The sequence below is a fragment of the Papaver somniferum genome, chromosome 6 (genome assembly GCF_003573695.1).
Source record: "Papaver somniferum cultivar HN1 chromosome 6, ASM357369v1, whole genome shotgun sequence".
NCBI classification, from domain to species: Eukaryota; Viridiplantae; Streptophyta; class Magnoliopsida; order Ranunculales; family Papaveraceae; genus Papaver; species Papaver somniferum.
In genome coordinates, this window is record NC_039363.1 from 150,712,774 (window position 1) to 150,730,284 (window position 17,511).

Below are 17,511 nucleotides of genomic sequence, written 5' to 3' on the forward strand. Positions count from 1 at the left end.
AAAAAAAGAGGGTCAGACATGCTAACAAAAATGTGGGGATCACTGGAGCAGTTAACTTTCCCATTTTTGTGGCACCATCTTGAAACTGTTTGCAGGTATCCTTGATTCAAATAATAGACGTTCAAAATTTCATGCAGAACATATGTTTCTCAGATAAATAATCTTCATAGAAATGGGCTATGGGAGAATTACAACACTATAGCTTCTGAACTACAAGGAGTCCTATAAATTATAGGTGGTTATAAGCTAACAAAGTTGAGTTAAGCAGCTAAATGATAATCAGCAGTTCAACTACACATACTTTCCTCTATACTTCCGGCTTGGATCACTATTTGACTTGGACTCCTTAACCACGTCAGTCTGCAAGTCATTAGGGCAGAAAACAGCAGAATGAAGGTTGCCCTCTTCTAACCATTTGACGTGATTTTCTTTAAAATCAAGATGCATCTTTGTAGCTTCCTCTGCAACCTCTTTGGTGTAAGATCCGGTCTTTACCATTGTCAATAGAAATCTGCTGTAACGAAAACTCAGGATCTGTTCACTAACAGCAAGCAGGGAGAAACATGGGTGCTCAGGGAAAGAGGGTTCAGAGGAGGCATCTTCACTCAGTACTGGATAGAAAAATACAAGCCTCCCACCCATGACTAACATCTGGGCAGCAAGGTCAAGCAAATCGTGAACACACTCAGCTAAGCTGTAAGGGGCCGTCGATGGTATGTGACCTATTCTCTTATCATCTGGAACAGTATATGGAGCAACAACACCCTTGAGTAATTTCCTCCCACCAGATTTACGGCCTCCCGCACGAACACCATATGGAGGATCGCAGATAATTGCATCAAACATCTATGGAGAAATAATAGAAAACCGCAGTAGTGAGATTACATGATGATGTGCAGCAGTAAATACTGCTCAGTACATTCAAAGTCTCCATTGAAGTTTACCAAGGGAATAACAAATTATCAGTAAGCAACTTCAAGAAAAATAAAACAAAAAATCCTACCTCTTTTAGCCCTGGACGCCAAGGAGGAAGGTTATTATCAGCCCTCAGCAGACCAACTGGCATGGGCAAACCATACTGCAAAAACAAATGATGATACAGTAAGCCTTTCAATTCACTGGTAAACAACTACTATCGAATTTGCACTCCTAGTTAAAAAAGCTCAACAAAAACACATGAACATATGAATATGATATAAGCACTTTTCCCATTAAAGGGAACTTAATCAGACTAGTGCAAATTCCTTTCTAATCTCTCGATGAATATAGCTGTAAATATGATAAAAATTCTCACCAGAGCATGTACAGCATTAATGCAGCCAGAATAGATGTTATAAAGCTTAAATGATTTATAAATCCGTGCAAAGAAAGGACTCACCTGCTTGAAATTGCTCCAAACATTACAATCAGGACCACGCCCATCACGCACTACTCTGATGTCAATGTCGCCCCCCCTAAACAATTCTTTATCAATTATGTTCACAGCAAGGTACTGGAATAATCACCATACTAACAGTTCCAAAATAATCTATGACCCGCAGATCAAGATAAGATTGCAGTACCAACCATTGTTATTGCTCCGAAATGTGCAGCTGCAACAAGGATGCTACCTGTGCCAACAAATGGATCATAGACAAGTTTTCCCGGTGCAGCCAAAGCTTGGTTGGCCATAAGAAAAGCCATTTCTGCATCCATGGCTGTGGGACCTAAGTAATTCCGGCTTTTCAACTGATACGTTGGCAAGAGCTTCCGATCTGCAGTTCCAATTTCCCGTCCAAAGAAGATTCTTTTTTCAGCAACAGGTGGAAGCCCGTTGTTCTTTGATCCATAGTTGTCTGTTTCCATGAACCAGAACTTGTGATCAGGTTTCTTTAAATTGACTTTGCCCTGTAAGAATACATAAGGTAAGAAACTGAACGAATTGAGATACTGTAGATTGTGAATTTATGAGAATATACATCAGTTAATCTGAAAAGGGGGAGTTGGAATACATCAGATGCCAATCATGTAAGACACTTTCCTAGGTTAGATACATTTTGAGAAACTTGGTCAGCTGAAAGATTCCATTTCCAGTACAAAAAGAAGACAAAATTCAAACCAGAAAGTTACTGAAGAGGGGGGAATAGGTTCTCGCACTTAATAACATCTAGAGAACAAAACAATGAATAAAAGTGCGGCGTTTACATATTTTCACATCAAGCAGTGTCTATGTATCTGAGACCGGCTCTCATATTTGATATTTCTATCTAAATGCCTCCACTTATACATATCCAGAAAATTGTAAGCCACCGCAGAGCTGATGCCCATCATCAAATTACAACAGTATGCATTAGATAATCCCTGCTTGTCCAAACACCAAGTACCAAGTGTAAGAGCGTAACACTCACATTAGTTTAGGTCTCAGAGTACCCCCCGAATCACAACTACTTTTATGGGTTTCTTCTTCAGAAATGACTTGGCAGTTTCATATCTCAAAGGACCCAATATCTATTTACATACAAGACAAACTCTCCAAGTAATTCTGGACTCAGAATTCTATTTCCTAAGGGGAACACTAGAGTACTATTTCCTAAAAATGGTGTGCTAGTTGGTACATATAGTGGATGAGAGATTTCAGCCTGAAGAGAATTGACAGAGGGAATAGGATGAAGGGAGACGCAACACCTAAGGTAAAGTACAATTGAAAGGTAAAGTTGTAAACATTTTCTCATTAAAGAAATAGAGAGATCCAACGCCTAGGGTAATGAAACCTTGACAGGTAAAGTTGGAAACATCTACTCACCGATGTAATAGAGAGATACCATGCCTAGAGTGAACTACCTTGAAATGGAGAGTTCCAATGGTCTTTCTGTAATCAAATAAACATCACGTTCCTATTGAGCACTTTAAACTTCGATTATTTTTCTTGTTTTGCAACTGGTTGTTTATCTTATTGGGATCTAGGCTGATCAGCATAAAACATCAAAGACATAAGTTGAGCTTTCCCTAATGTATTGGAACCTAGTATCTGGAAAATGTGTTACAAAATCAGATGCAGCCTATTGTTCATTGTTGATTAAAGAAGGTTACTTCTATAGCATACTAGAAAGACTAAACATTGGTAGCGTTGCGGATTGTGTACACAACATTTATAAGCTTATAACTGAAGATCCTCGGTATATATATCACGCAAGTACCTCATTAATCTAGTTCATAACTGCAACTATAAAATGATAAAAGGAAAACCTTAAAGGGTATGAATGCGAATTTCAGAATACGCTCATTTTGCTCTTGAAAGGTGAGAGAGTTGCCAAAGCTGTCAATGATTATCCTGAAAGTACTGTCTGAAGTCATGTACGGTGCTTTCAGGTCTTCTGGGTAACTTTTGATAGCCTCTTCCAACTCTTCATAGCTGCTTCCTTCACCCCAAAGTTCATAGATTCCCTTCACCAAAATACCTGCACTTGGACAAGTAAAATGAGAAAATCTGATTTAATTTGCTTAAAGAATATTTAAGGTGCCGGGATAACACAAGTAATGGACACAATAAGTTACTATAACACCCAAATTTGCGAGTCAACTGGAACCCTGCTAGTGAGTGAACTTTTATGGAGATCTGAACGCTACTGTGCAGGCCTTAGTTCATGTAGAATGCATCTTTTATCCTCTTCTGCATATAACAGTATCATCTCTATGCAATGCACAAGTACAATGTCACTCTAAGTTACCTTATGCTGCGATCACCAAGAACTAAACCCTAATAAATACAAATCGAGAATTATTATTTTCATCTAAACCTCGCATTAGATGAAATTTCTAAGATATAGATTTATCTACTCCGAACTCCAGTCTTTACACTATGCATAGTTCATCAGAAATTCATATATTCAATAGTGAAAGTAGAAAAACCCTAGCTTTGACAGATTTTGTTTTATCTCCACTTTTCTGTATACAATTGTTTTAGCATAAATTTCCACACTTTCTGTTCTGGGTTTTTTTTCTATCCATGTATAACTAACATTTATACAGATTAAACCCTTACAAAACCTGACCTAATAACTTTTCCATAAACTTGAAAAATACATCAAAAGCAAGGTACTTACTTCGTTTGGCGATGTTTGAGGCGATTTGTTCAGAAGGAAGATTGACGAAATGGTAAGGACAATCAGGGTGATGATGTAGAGGAAGTTTCCATTCTAAAGAATGAAAACTTTCTTCTTCGCCTTCAAAAGCACCGAAAAGCTTCGCAAGAGCCTCTACTTCAGCTTTCCTGTAATCCAGTAATCTATGGAAGAATACACACAGATACCACATCTCTCTCTGTCTCTCTCTCTATCTCGATCCCTCACTTTGGGCGTCAGTCAGTTGACAGTTTCAGGAAGAAGAAGAAGATGATGAAGTGGGAAACAGGAGAAGCAAGGTTAATACCAGTAAACCCAGTAGGCCAAAACCCTGATAGTGGTCAAAGTCAAAGCTGAATGGTCAAGGTCAAGTCAAATCCAAGGTCAAGGTCAAGTTTACATTATATGCCACTGCCGATAGTCTAGTATCTTAAGTGCAGTCCAGTATCACCATCTACCAACGACTACCATACATGCATGATACAGACACAAATTTTGGAGGCTCTGCATTGGTATCTAAGAAAATAAAAACTGCATATGAACTTGAATATAAGACAAAAAATACATGAAAGGGTATAATTTTTTTCGAGATACAAATATTGTTCTTCTGTTGGCCAAATTCAATTTCACATCCTTTTAACATGATAACATCTGATGATATGGAAGGGAAGTGTTCCATGTATGCTCATTCAGTTTCAGAAGCTTGTCGGCTTCTTCCATCATCTAGCCAGTGGAACTCTATTGAACTTGAGTTTCATAGGTTTCACTCGTCAACGATTTCAATACACAATGATAATACACCTTCTGGTTACTCTAAATCTTATGATTGCAATCTATTTATTAGCGATAAATCGCATTTCAAACGTTTCATTTATGTCTGCGTGGCTCTAGTATTCATCATTCTCGCTACAGTTCTATTAGTGCACAGCTCCATTGAAACAAGCTCTTCTATTTTTTGATGCTCAAAAGTGTAATCTTCATTTCTATTCATTAACACTTTCTTGTACCTATAAATCGAACTTGTTATATGTATATCTCATTTTTCTGACTTTGTTGCAGCTGGAATTCAGCCGAGGAACAACTATTCGATAGATTTTCGGGGGGATTCAGGTTTGCAGGATGGAGATTTTGGCGATACCCATGTGGATCTTGTTGGAGGTTATTATGATCCCGGTAACAATATGAAATTCACTTTTCCCACCGCGTATACCACTACTTTGTTGAGCTGGACTGTGATCGAGTATCATCAGAAGTATAGTGATATCGGCGAGCTTGAACATGTCAAAAGTATCATCAAATGGGGAAGTGATTATTTGCTCAAGGTGTTTGTTCTTCCAAATTCTACTTCTGATCCAACCATACTCTATTCAAACGTAAGCACTGAATTAATAATGTCTTAAATTTATCCCGTTTATTAGTACAACAACTCTGACAACTTTCTTTGTTGAATAAGTTAAGGTTGGGAGTACAAGTACAGGTAAAGCTAATGATGACGATTGTTGGCAAAGACCTGAAGATATGAACTACCAAAGGCCTATTTCTATTTGCAAAAGCAATGCTTCAGATTTAGCAGGGGAAATTATAGCAGCATTATCGGCTACATCATTAGTTTTCAAAGGTGAAAACCGGAGTTACTCAATCCAGCTTATCAAAGCAGCGGAGAAGTTGTTTGAGCTTGTTATTAGAAACCCAAATAAGCAAGGAACGTATACAACGGATGATGCTTGTGGGAAAGAAGCAAGGCAATTTTACAACTCTTCTAGATACTTGGATGAAATAGTTTGGGGTGGAACTTGGCTTTTCTTTGCCACCGGGAATGTTTCTTATCTTAAATATGCAACTGACAAGTTTGAATTAGCAATGAATGCCGAAGAGGTTGATGATGGAGTGTTTTATTGGAATAACAAGCTCCCACCTAGTGCGGTAATAGTCTTAAGCAGTACTTCCTGTTGGAGTCTTGCAACAATAGAAGAAACGTCAGATGTATCAAATAATAAATATAAAGAACCGTATCAAACAACTCTACCACGAACAAATTGATGAGGGCAGAATCACAGGTTCAACAAGCTGTCCTTAACACATTAGTTCGCGGGTATACTCTGAAGTAATGCTAAACCCCAACGTGCGAAGATGTGTCCAGGATAAGACTGACCGATATAACTTGAGTTAGCACAACGCAAATTACCCACTCTTAAACTCAGCAACAGGGATGGAAGTAAAACGCCGCACAAAAAACAAGAAGAAGAAGAAAAGTAGACCTAGAGATAGTCGTTGCTTATGTGTTTTGAAAACAAAATTTCGTGTCATATTTATAGGACGAGATACTTGCAAATCAAGTTAGGTTTTGGTTTTCTTCAAAAACAAGTAAAACTCGTAAAAGGAATTTCCCACAAATAAAACTCTTAAGAAAATATTTTTGGAATTTATTTCCTAAAAAAATTCGCCAAAAATAAATACGAGTAGAAGAGGAACTTGGTGCATGGTATACGCGCATGGGCATGGGTCGAAATATGTATTTTTCTCCCCACCCGCTCCACCCACATTGTTTTACAACATATGCATGAGCACATGGTTATATAGTGGAGCACCTCTTTAGTTTTCCACAATGTGAGACTAAAGGTTCCATTTCATTCACTCAAAAATGAGTGAGTATCCTTAGACCCTTAGGTCATGAGATCAAACCACACCAAGACCAAAAATCCATTTATTAAATAATTCATTTTCTCCAACAATCCCCCACATGAATGAAATCTCGATAAATATCGAAAAATCAGAGTACGGAAAATACCATTTAGGCAAAGGTGTCCATGAGGTCTTGAACCTTGCTTAGTGAGAAGTTACCGGAACTACTAGCTAGACAGTGAACGCGATGTCTCGAACTGCTAGTGTTTGGTGTAATTCTAATAACATCCACGCATGATATCCTCCAAGTGTTGCTAAGTTCGTGCCGTTTTGTCCATTTTGGCCCTGGACATATCCTGTTTCTCATAATGCTCTAGAGAATCGGCTCCATTCTCATAGGAAGCGACCCACTTCCTCATTTAAATAGGTGAGATCCATCAAGAGTGTTTACTGCTACACCCCACTTCAATCTTAAATTGAAACTATAGAACTCATTAAGACTTAATTAAAAATCATCCTCCACATGCAGTCACACTATCACATCAACACCATAAGGAAGGGACGGAGAATGAAATTCTCTGATAGTGTTTACTTTTACCCACCACAAATTAGTTGTCTCATTCGAAACCTTGATCTTGGGATCTCCAGTCAACAAGGTTGAGTATCCTTCATGGCAAGTTTAATTATTCTAGCCTAAGCCCCATCCCCTTCGATGCTTTACTAACTATCTCCTTGGACAAACCTTTCTTCAAAGGGTCCGCGGTATTCTCCTTGGACCTTGTCCAATCTATGGAAATAACGCCTGTTGAGATTAGTAATTTCAAAGAATCATGTTTTCTACGCATATGTATAGACTTTCCATTGTAGAAGCTATTCTTAGCTCTACCTATTGCAGATTTGCTATCACAATGTATAGATATAGCTGGCACAGGCCTATGCCAGAGAGGAATATCTTCTAAAAAGTTTCTTAGCCATTCGGCCTCCTCTCCTGCTTTATCTAACGCAATAAACTCCGACTCCATAGTTGAGCGATCTATACATGTCTGTTTGGAACTCTTCCAAGATACAGACGCACCTGCTAATGTGAATACATATCCACTCGTAGACTTAGACTCCTATGAGTCTTCTATCCAGTTTGCATCGCAAAATCCCTCACGGACGGCCGGATACCCTTCGTAATTCAAACAAAAAGTCATTGTGTGCTTCAAGTACTTTAGAACTCTAATAAGTGCATCCCAATGTTTCTGCCCTGGATTACAAGTATACCTGCTTAACCTACTCACAGCATAAGCAATGTCTGGTCTCGTACAATTCATCAAATACATCAGACTTCCTATGACTCTTGAGTATTCAAGTTGGTTAACACCTACACCCTTATTCTTCATGAGTTTGCAAGAAAAATCATATGGAGTGCAAACAGGTTTGCAGTCAAACTGATTATATTTCTTTAGTATGGGTTCAACATAATGAGACTGACTCAGACTATAGCCATTAGAAGTTTTTATAATCTTCATCCCTAATATGACATCAGCGGGGCCTAAGTCTTTCATGTCAAAGTTCTCATTCAACAGTTTCTTAGTGGTATTAATAACATCCATGTTTGTACCTAGTATAAGCATATCATCAACATACAAGCATACAATCACACAGGCATCCTTGACAAGTTTAGTATAAACACACTTATCAGATTCATTAATTCTAAAACCACTAGAAATCATCACATGATCAAATTTATCATGCCACTGTTTAGGTGCTTCTTTCAATCCATACAAATATTTCTTCAGTTTACGAACTTTCTTTTCACAACCTTTAACTACAAAGCCTTTGGGTTGTTCCATATAGATTTCTTCATCTAAATCACCATTCAAAAACGGTGTCTTTACATCCATCTTATGTATCTCTAGGTTATGGACACAAGCTATAGCAATTAACATCCTAATGGAGCTAATTCTACTCACTGGTAAATATGTATCAAATAAATCTATACCTTCTATCTGTTTATAGCCTTTCGCTACCAACCTAGCCTTGTATTTTTCAATAGTTCCATTTATATTACGTTTTCTCTTGAAAATCCATTTACAACCTATGGCCTTAGACCCTGGAGGTAAATCTACAAGTTCAAAAGTACCGTTTTCTCGAATGGAATCCATTTCACTAATTGAAGCTTCTTTCCACCACGGAGCTTCAGGACAAGTCATGGCTTCTTTAAGTCTGAGGATCAGACTCGGCTAGGTATGTAATGCAACCAGGATAGGTTTTCATAGTTTTAACCCTTTTACCTCTTCTAGGTTCTATTTCTGGTTCATCTTCCTCTAAAGGTAATGACTGACTGGATTGTAAAAATTCTAGGGGATCATCTAAACATCTCTTTCGAGAATCACGTTTCATAGGAAAAACATTCTCAAAGAACTCAGCATCCCTAGACTCCATGATAGTATTCAACCCTATGTCAGAAATTTCAGAACTCACAACCATAAACCTATGAGCACTAGAATGCTCAGGATACCCTATAAAAACACAATCAACGGTTTTGGGTCCTATCTTATTTGTCTTAGGAGGAGGGATGGCCACCTTTGCCAAGCACCCCCACCTTTGAAGTAATCATAAGATGGTTGTTTACTTTCCATAACTCATATGGACTTTTATCTGATCCTTTAAAGGGTACTCTGTTCAGGATGTAATTGGCTGAGAGGATAGCCTCCCCCCACAAATTCGAAGGTAATCCTGAACTAATCAACATGGCATTCATCATATCCTTAAGGGTACGGTTCTTTCGTTCAGCTACACCATTGGATTGAGGTGAATAAGGGGTAGTTTCATGTATTATCCCATGTTCTTCACAGAAATCTCCAATAGGAATTAGATACTCACCACCACGGTCAGACCTAAAAGTTTTAATGGTAGCATTCAATTGGTTTTCAACTTCACGTTTATATATCTTAAAGGCTTCTAAGGCATCGTCCTTCCCTCTAAGCAAATAAACATAACAGTACCTCGTACAATCATCTATAAAAGTGACAAACCATTTCTTACCACCTCTAGTTTGAACTGACTTCATGTCAACTAGGTCTGAATGGATTAACTTTAAGGGTTTAGTGTTTCTCTGGACATTCTTACTAAATGATTTCTTAGCATGCTTAGATTCTACACAAATCTCACACTTATGACTTTTATCTAAAGTGAATTTGGGTATGCGTTCTACGCTAGCCAGTTTATGCATTAATTTGTAATTTACATGACCAAGTCTACCATGCCAAACATTCGATGACACACACATGTAAGCAGAAGAATCATTCAATTTCACTTCAGGACAGGTCACATTAAGTTTATAAAGACCCCAAGTCTTATAACCCTTACCCACATAATCATTGCCCTTAGTTACTATAAGTTTTCTAGACTCAATTGAAAATTTAAAACCCTTATCATCTAAAACAGAACAAGAAACAAGATTTTTGCAGATGTCTGGAACATGAAGAACTTCATTCAATGTGAGAGTCTTGCCAGATGTGAGCTTCAGACCGACCTTTCCATTTCCTGCAACCTCTGATGCAGATGAGTTACCCATATAGAGTTTCTCGCCTTCCACTACCCTCTGGTAGGAGGTGAACAGGTCTATGTTCCCGTAAACATGCTTGGTAGCTCCAGAGTCTACCCACCAGTCCATCACATTGGTCACCAAATTAACTTCAGACACTACAGCAGAAACCTCGTCCTTGTTCTTTTCAACCAAGTTAGCATTATCCTTCTTGTCCTTACGATGTCTACAGTGAACTGCCATATGACCAGTAACTCCACACACATAACAAGCACCCTTAATTTTAGTAATGCTAGACTCTGGTTTTCGAAACACACCTTTCTTGGGAGGACCACGCTTATAGTTACGATTGTTACCTCACCTTTTCCAGCTTTGGAAGATCTGTGTTCAGTCATATGAGCTTTGTTACTCATGTCCCTTGCTAAAGACACATTCTTGTCCTTGGTGCACAACATCTCTTCCACTTGAATTTTCTTTCCTAATTCAACCATGTTGATCTCGCCAGTTTCATGTCTTAGCTTTTTCTTGTACTCAGACCAAGAAGATGGTAACTTCTCAATTACCGCAGATACTTGAAACGTCTCATCAATTACCATACCTTCAGCAAGAATCTCATTAATGATCTGTTGAAATTCGAGGAATTGATCAACAACAGGCTTATCATTCGTCATCTTGAAGTCCATAAACTTCGCCACCAGAAATTTCTTGCTCCCTGTAGTCTCCGCTTGATACTTTGCTTCTATCGCAGTCCACAAATCATAATCACTGAAATTTTCTTTAGCATTGTAAAAATCATACATCGGATCTTCCAAACCATTCATGATATGATTTTTCGCCAGAAAATTACACCTCTTGTTATACTCGATCGCCTCCTCAGTTAAACCTTCAGCATTCATCAATTCATCATGTGGAACAAGTACATAATCCAGTTCATGATGGCTTAGATAAATAACATCTTGGATTGCCATCTCTTGAAATCATTTCCGTTAAACTTTTGTGGTCTTTCAACGTCGTTATTTCCCATTGTTACAAGGAATGCTAATGTGTTAAGATTGTTGGAGTCTTGCAACAATAGAAGAAACGTCAGATGTATCAAACAATAAATATTAAGAACCGTATCAAACAACTCTACCACGAACAAATTGATGAGGGAAGAATCACAGGTTCAACAAGCTGTCCTTAACACATTAGTCCGCGGGTATACTCTGAAGTAATGCTAAGCCCCAACGTGCGAAGATGTGTCCAGGATAAGACTGCCTGATATAACTTGAGTTAGCACAACGCAAGTTACCCACTCTTGAACTCAGCAACAGGGATGGAAGTAAAACGCCGCACAAAAAACAAGAAGAAGAAGAGAAGTAGACCTAGAGATAGTCGTTGCTTATCTGTTTTGAAAACAAAATTTCGAGTCATATTTATAGGATGAGATACTTGCAAATCAAGTTAGATTTTGGTTTTCTTCAAAAACAAGTAAAACTCGTAAAAGGAATTTCCCACAAATAAAACTCTTAAGAAAATATTTTTGGAATTTATTTCCTAAAAAAAAATTCGCCAAAAGTATGTACGAGTAGAAAAGGAACTTGGTGCATGGTATACGCGCATGGGCATGGGCCGAAACATGTAATTTTCACCCAACTCACTCCACCCACATTGTTTTACAACATATCCATGAGCACATGGTTATATAGTGGAGCAGCTCTTTGGTTTTCCACAATGTGGGACTAAAGGTTCCATTTCATTCACTCAAAAATGAGTGAGTATCCTTAGACCCTTAGGTAGTGATATCAAACCACACCAAGACCAAAAATCCATTTATTAAATAACTCATTTTCTCCAACACTTACCACTTTGGTTTTTATGGGTGCATAATTTGATTTTCCATTTATCATGAGGAATGCTGTGACAAGCTTTTCTTTAGCTTTAGGTTTTGTTAACACGTCTTAAATACTTTCGAGATCCTGGTTACCCGTATGAAGAAACACTAGACTTGGCCACCAACATGACAGACTTATTCATGTGTTCATACCTTTCTTCTCAAAGATTCACATTTACTCCAGGTAAATACTGAAAGTTGCTTGAGATTGAAATTCAACCATGTAGGAGAAAAATGTTGCACTATGATGACTTAAGGCTCATGTGCAACAGGATAATTGTGTTTGAGGTAAGCATAAAATTCTTCTCAATTCATGACATACAATGTATACAGGTGGATTGGTTCTCTTAAGACCTGAATCTAGTGCCCCACTTCAGTATGCTGCAACAGTATCTTTTCTTACCAAATTGTACAGTGATTACATAAAGCTCACACAGAGCACCGGTCGACATTGTAGCACCAATTCCTTCTCCATAGAAAAGTTGCATAAATTTTCCATCTCTCAGGCAAGTACATATATAGAGTTCATTTCACGAGTTTTTCTGTAGATTCTTATTCGTTTGTTCATTTTTTGGGTCTATTTTAGGTGGATTACATATTACGAAATAATCCGCAAAATATGAGCTACTTGGTTGGGCATGGAGACAATTTCCCTACACACATTCACCACAGGGGTGCTTCTATCCCATGGGATAATCAACAACACACTTGTGCAGAAGGAAGCAGATGGTTATACTCAGAGGATCCAAATCCTAATGTTCTTGTAGGAAGCATGGTTGGTGGCCCAGACCAAGATGACCATTTTTTGGATTCAAGGGACAAACCAGAGTACACTGAACCAAGCATATCAGGAAACGCTGGTCTAGTTGCTGCACTAATCGCACTTCATGACCCTCCTAAACATTCTTCTGGTTTGAAAGGCTTCAAGGGGGGAATAGATCAGATGGGCATCTTTTCAAATATCAAAATACAATAACTAGCTTTTAGCATTATAATTAACGGATCAAGTAGTCAAAGAACAATTTGAACAGATTACAGAAATTCTACTAATTTGAAAAGAAACGAAAAAACGTTTGGCAGGAACATCGATGAATGTAAGGTTCTACACTTATATTTCCTTTTACTAAGTCGTCTTTAACTTGTGGCAATTGAACTTCATCTGCAAGAACAGATGCATCAAAAGGTTCAGTAAATAATGAAGGGACTATTAGTTATATGTTTTATCAAAATGTAAAGACTGGTTTAATTATTTTTTACCAGAATGGAGTGGATTTGATCTAAAAGAGGCGAAAGAACTGCAGTTAAGCTCTTTATTTCTTGTGTTAACAAGTCACTACTGTCTTTCTGATCTTGATCTGCCATTAGCAAGTTGATGAAGAAGGTTTTCCTTTCTGGTACCAGCTTGAGAGCTACCTGTTATGCAACAAATTTGATTGAATATGCGCTCACCAGCTTTCAAATCTCATTATTGACACCATGACAAGTTAACTAATGAAAATCTGAAACAAGGCGTGGCATAATATTCTGTACTCTGTAAGCAGCGGAAGAAATCCATCCATGCCACGGTCTCAACGAGATGTTGTAGGATTCCTCTACGGCTTGTTTCATGCTTTGCCCACCTTGATCCTTCACTAATTTGTCTAACAAAGCTACGGCAAAGTCCAACGACCTATCGATTCCCAAGAAAAATAACATAATAAATGGATGATCGAATCATGTACCATAAACGTGGGAGAGAAGTGTTAAGTAAAATACCATATTATATGAAGATACATATCATATGAGTTACATACCGTACATTTTACTGAAAAGATTTGACGTGCAAGATAATGCTTACCTAGTAAGCCAAACCAAGGCTCTAGTACAGCTGCTAACCTTTCTTGCACTCTTTTCAGTTGCCTCTTTCTTCAATATTTCAACAACATTTCCGAAACTTGAAGGATCCGACTCAAGAAACTTTTCCAATCTCTGTAAAAGTCACACGATCGACCAAATAATGAGACCTTTTGAATTTAAATAAATTCTATGTATATCCGAATTCCTTGCTGTATTGAATGAGACACACTTGGTTCCGGTCATTGGCTTACGGACATGATCAGAAACTATTATCTATATGCTTATCAGTATTTCATCATTTGGTCCATGAAAGTTTTTGATTCTTAATGTCTATTAAATATGGACAATAAATTAATGCGTCGGAATCTTATAACAAAAAAGGACAGCATTATCATATCATATGATAATGAATGTGGTGACACGAACAAAGGTTACATCTATATATATATATATATATATATGCACCTCTATTCTCATGACATTACTATATGATAATGTAGTCAGACTGATCACCCTATCCTGCTGTAACAACAAACAACTGCTAGCTGTGATTTTACTATTTTAATAATTGAATTGTGTACGTACGTACCTCAATATTTTGATGCACATCTTGTCTCAAAACCAACATTGAAGGTCCTACTTTATCTGCAAAGAAAATGTAAATCAAATTAACTCTCATGGATTCATCAAGACTAAAAAAGATCAATCGAATACATAAGCATACTCCACCGGCCGGCATTTTATCCAGACGCTGGAAAAATGCTTGTAAAGTAATAAATTTGAGGAAAGATTAGAAGTATTAATGCAGTGTCGGGATGAGTTCATGGAGAGGGATGTACATTATGTAGCTAGAGATCAGGTGTATGCATAGAGAGAGAGAGAGAGAGAGAGAGAGAGAGAGAGAGAGAGAGGGAGACTAACCAAGTGGTTGAAGAAGGAGCAAGTTGCAAGCACGTAAAAAATGCTTGGTAGAGATATAATCCTCAATAGGAGGAGCAGCAGTGCTAGAAGGGGTTTTATGATCTTGAGAACTAACATCTTCCTGTTGATTACTATTAGTAGGTGTAACCCTTATTGTTAGACATAGCTCTTCAATGATGCTCCTTATTTCAGAACCGTTCTCCATTCTCCCTCTCTTTGAAATGAATAATGATCCCCTCTCTGTCTCTAGATCTCTTTATTGCTCACATTCTTTCTGCCCCTCTTCCTTCTTACATATATATAGTGATGGATAATTAATCAATGATTCCTCCCAAGAGGTCATCCTAGGTGTTTACTAAATACAGGTAGAATTCTTCCTCTTTAAGTTCTCAATATCCAATGTCTAAATTCTCTTTTTATTGGTTTAGTCAACCCAATGGATGCAAAGTCTAAAGAGAGAGAGAGAAATTTACACTGGACGGTTACCACTTCCTTGGTTACAACTTAGAAGTAGTTGATCATCATTTGTGATTGTGACATGTTATTTGATTTTCTTAATATTAATTTCTTTCTTTTTTTAAAACGGAAATTTCTTATTACTTGCTGTATTTTTCTGTATAAAATTGGAGACCCAACGCATATCCAGCATTTGTATTAGAATGATTTTTTCAGTGACCGTGATTTTTCCGAGGGGACCATGGTTTTATTAGGCCACCCTCCCTATAATTATAAGGGGTGTTCTAAAGTGTTGAAATGACTAACCTACTCTTAACCTAATTTAATTTAAAACCAACCTAATAACCACCACCTCCTCCCACCACCACCACCCACCACCGCCGATTACCACCACCACCACCTCCGATTATCACCACCACCAACCACCGATTACCACCACCACCTCCCACCATCGCGGATTACCACCACCACCAACCACCGATTACCATCACCACCTCTGATTACCACCGCCACCAACACCTCTATATATATAGCTTATTTAAAACATTAACAAAAATATTCTCACAAACCCATTACTTGTCGTTCATTTTTGGTTGAATAAATGAGAAGTAATCATCAAAATGAGTTGAAAATGGAAGTTGTAGAGAGGTTTAATAGAGTTTTTTTTCAGAGAAAAGTTCGGTTACGTCGCAAAACGTTCGGTTTTGTCGCAAAAAGCTCGGTTATCACGAATTATTTTTTTCTTAACCGAACTCAGAGTTCGGTTGATTGGCAAAAAAATACTTTTAATCGAACTCCTTGTATTAGAACAACACAAGTCCATAAGTTCGGTTCCTTCGCAAAATAAGGATATCACCGAACTTTAGTTTGCGAAAATAATGAGAAATCCAAAAGTTCGGTTCATTCGCAAAAATGTTAAGTTTTCTTTGTAACCAAACTCTACCTTTGAAACTTCGTAACTAAACTCTACCTAATTCACCAAGAAATAAATTTCTTAGTAACTGAACGTTTGCCTAATTGCATATATGCATATATAAGCCCAGTTCGGTTGATTCGCAAAATATGTTGAAGTTTGCGAACCAACCGAACTTCTAATACTAGGTTACTTTTAACCTGTAGTTCGGTTGGGAACTTGGTTGCGTTGAAGTTTGCGAACTAACCGAACATACCTCTGTAAATCTTATTACTAAAATTCGGCTACCTGCATGTTTGAAGAAAGAAACCGAACTCTGTGTTCGGTTATATGTTCTTGACATTTATTAACCGAACTTCGTGTTCGGTTACCTGTTCTTCACACTTGGTAACCGAACTACCTGAACCTAGCAGGAATTTTTTATAAAATTTTACAGTTTTATGAATATTTGGACCAATTCAACCACCATTATCTAAGTTTGAAGCATACTTGAGTACTCAAATACTCTTCCTCCGGTTGTGGTTGGTAAAATCCATCATTTTCATCTTGAGATTGAGTTTATGGAAGAATACATTCACCATCTAAGAAATAACTCATATCTAGATCATTGTGAAGATTAACAAATACTCTACGAGAGGATGGAGATGAAGAATCGGATGAGCTATCATCACTTGAATACTCAAGCTTAGTGAATTGGAAAAAAAATTATTTTCCATATTTTTCTTCTTCATCTTCTCTAATTTTACTCTCTCAATAATTCTACTTCTTTAACTTAATCATTTCACTAATCATTACCCAAAATTAATCAGGAGGATAATTTAGGTATTAATATAAATATCTATATAAGGGGTGACCTAGATTTACTTCTAAATGTCTTACTAAAAATAGAATTATGGTCCCCAAAAGAACCATGATCCCCAAAAAATCATTCTTGTATTAGTAGTAAAATACCATTCACATGTCCAATGGAAAATAAAGAGTTTCAACCTTAGTTATGTTTATTGCTATTAACAATCTGTAAATAATTAAATCGTGTGGAAGGCAACTACAACTGACTAAGGTCTCAAAATGTCTTACATAATCATGCCAATTATCCATCGAAGATTGGCTGTTTTATTGTGGCTTACATTTGAAAGTGAATTTGTTATTTTATACCAGCTTACTCTTGTTTAATAGGGGAACCAGAAACGATGGCCGACTGGCTGTTATGATTTATGGAAGGCAACAACAACTAACTAAGGTCTCCAATTGTCTT

General features: G+C 37.5%; 2 protein-coding genes and 1 pseudogene across 2 annotated transcripts; 1 reads left to right on the forward strand and 2 right to left on the reverse strand.

Annotated features, from left to right (window-relative positions):
• Nucleotides 1–130: 130 nt before the first annotated feature.
• Nucleotides 131–4,343, reverse strand: LOC113289797 (tRNA (guanine(10)-N2)-methyltransferase homolog). The gene is made up of 6 exons (XM_026539172.1): nucleotides 4,083–4,343; nucleotides 3,226–3,437; nucleotides 1,563–1,887; nucleotides 1,379–1,464; nucleotides 1,004–1,078; nucleotides 131–846 (listed from the first exon to the last, which is right to left on the reverse strand). Exons 1-6 carry the CDS (start codon nucleotides 4,291–4,293, stop codon nucleotides 292–294), a joined length of 1,464 nt encoding a protein of 487 aa, XP_026394957.1. The 5' UTR covers nucleotides 4,294–4,343; the 3' UTR covers nucleotides 131–291.
• A 398-nt stretch (nucleotides 4,344–4,741) lies between these two features.
• Nucleotides 4,742–13,106, forward strand: LOC113291662 (annotated as a pseudogene).
• LOC113286306 (glycolipid transfer protein 3-like) lies at nucleotides 13,103–15,108 on the reverse strand. Its single transcript, XM_026534962.1, has 6 exons — nucleotides 14,888–15,108; nucleotides 14,556–14,611; nucleotides 13,968–14,098; nucleotides 13,661–13,799; nucleotides 13,388–13,543; nucleotides 13,103–13,289 (listed from the first exon to the last, which is right to left on the reverse strand). The coding sequence occupies exons 1-6, from the start codon at nucleotides 15,090–15,092 to the stop codon at nucleotides 13,254–13,256; spliced, it is 723 nt and encodes a 240-aa protein (XP_026390747.1). The 5' UTR covers nucleotides 15,093–15,108; the 3' UTR covers nucleotides 13,103–13,253.
• Between the last annotated feature and the right edge of the window lie 2,403 nt (nucleotides 15,109–17,511).

Excerpts from the sequence above, each read along its gene's own strand:
- LOC113289797 (XM_026539172.1), bottom strand. The coding sequence starts at position 4,293 with ATGTGGTATCTGTGTGTATTCTTCCATAGATTACTGGATTACAGGAAA. Across the intron at positions 1,079-1,378 it reads TTTGGAGCAATTTCAAGCAG|TATGGTTTGCCCATGCCAGT; the intron begins GTGAGTCCTTTC and ends TTGTTTTTGCAG. Across the intron at positions 847-1,003 it reads GGCGTCCAGGGCTAAAAGAG|ATGTTTGATGCAATTATCTG; the intron begins GTAGGATTTTTT and ends ATTTCTCCATAG.
- LOC113286306 (XM_026534962.1), bottom strand. The coding sequence starts at position 15,092 with ATGGAGAACGGTTCTGAAATAAGGAGCATCATTGAAGAGCTATGTCTA. Across the intron at positions 14,612-14,887 it reads GCTCCTTCTTCAACCACTTG|ATAAAGTAGGACCTTCAATG; the intron begins GTTAGTCTCCCT and ends TTTTCTTTGCAG. Across the intron at positions 13,800-13,967 it reads GCCTTGGTTTGGCTTACTAG|GTCGTTGGACTTTGCCGTAG; the intron begins GTAAGCATTATC and ends GGGAATCGATAG.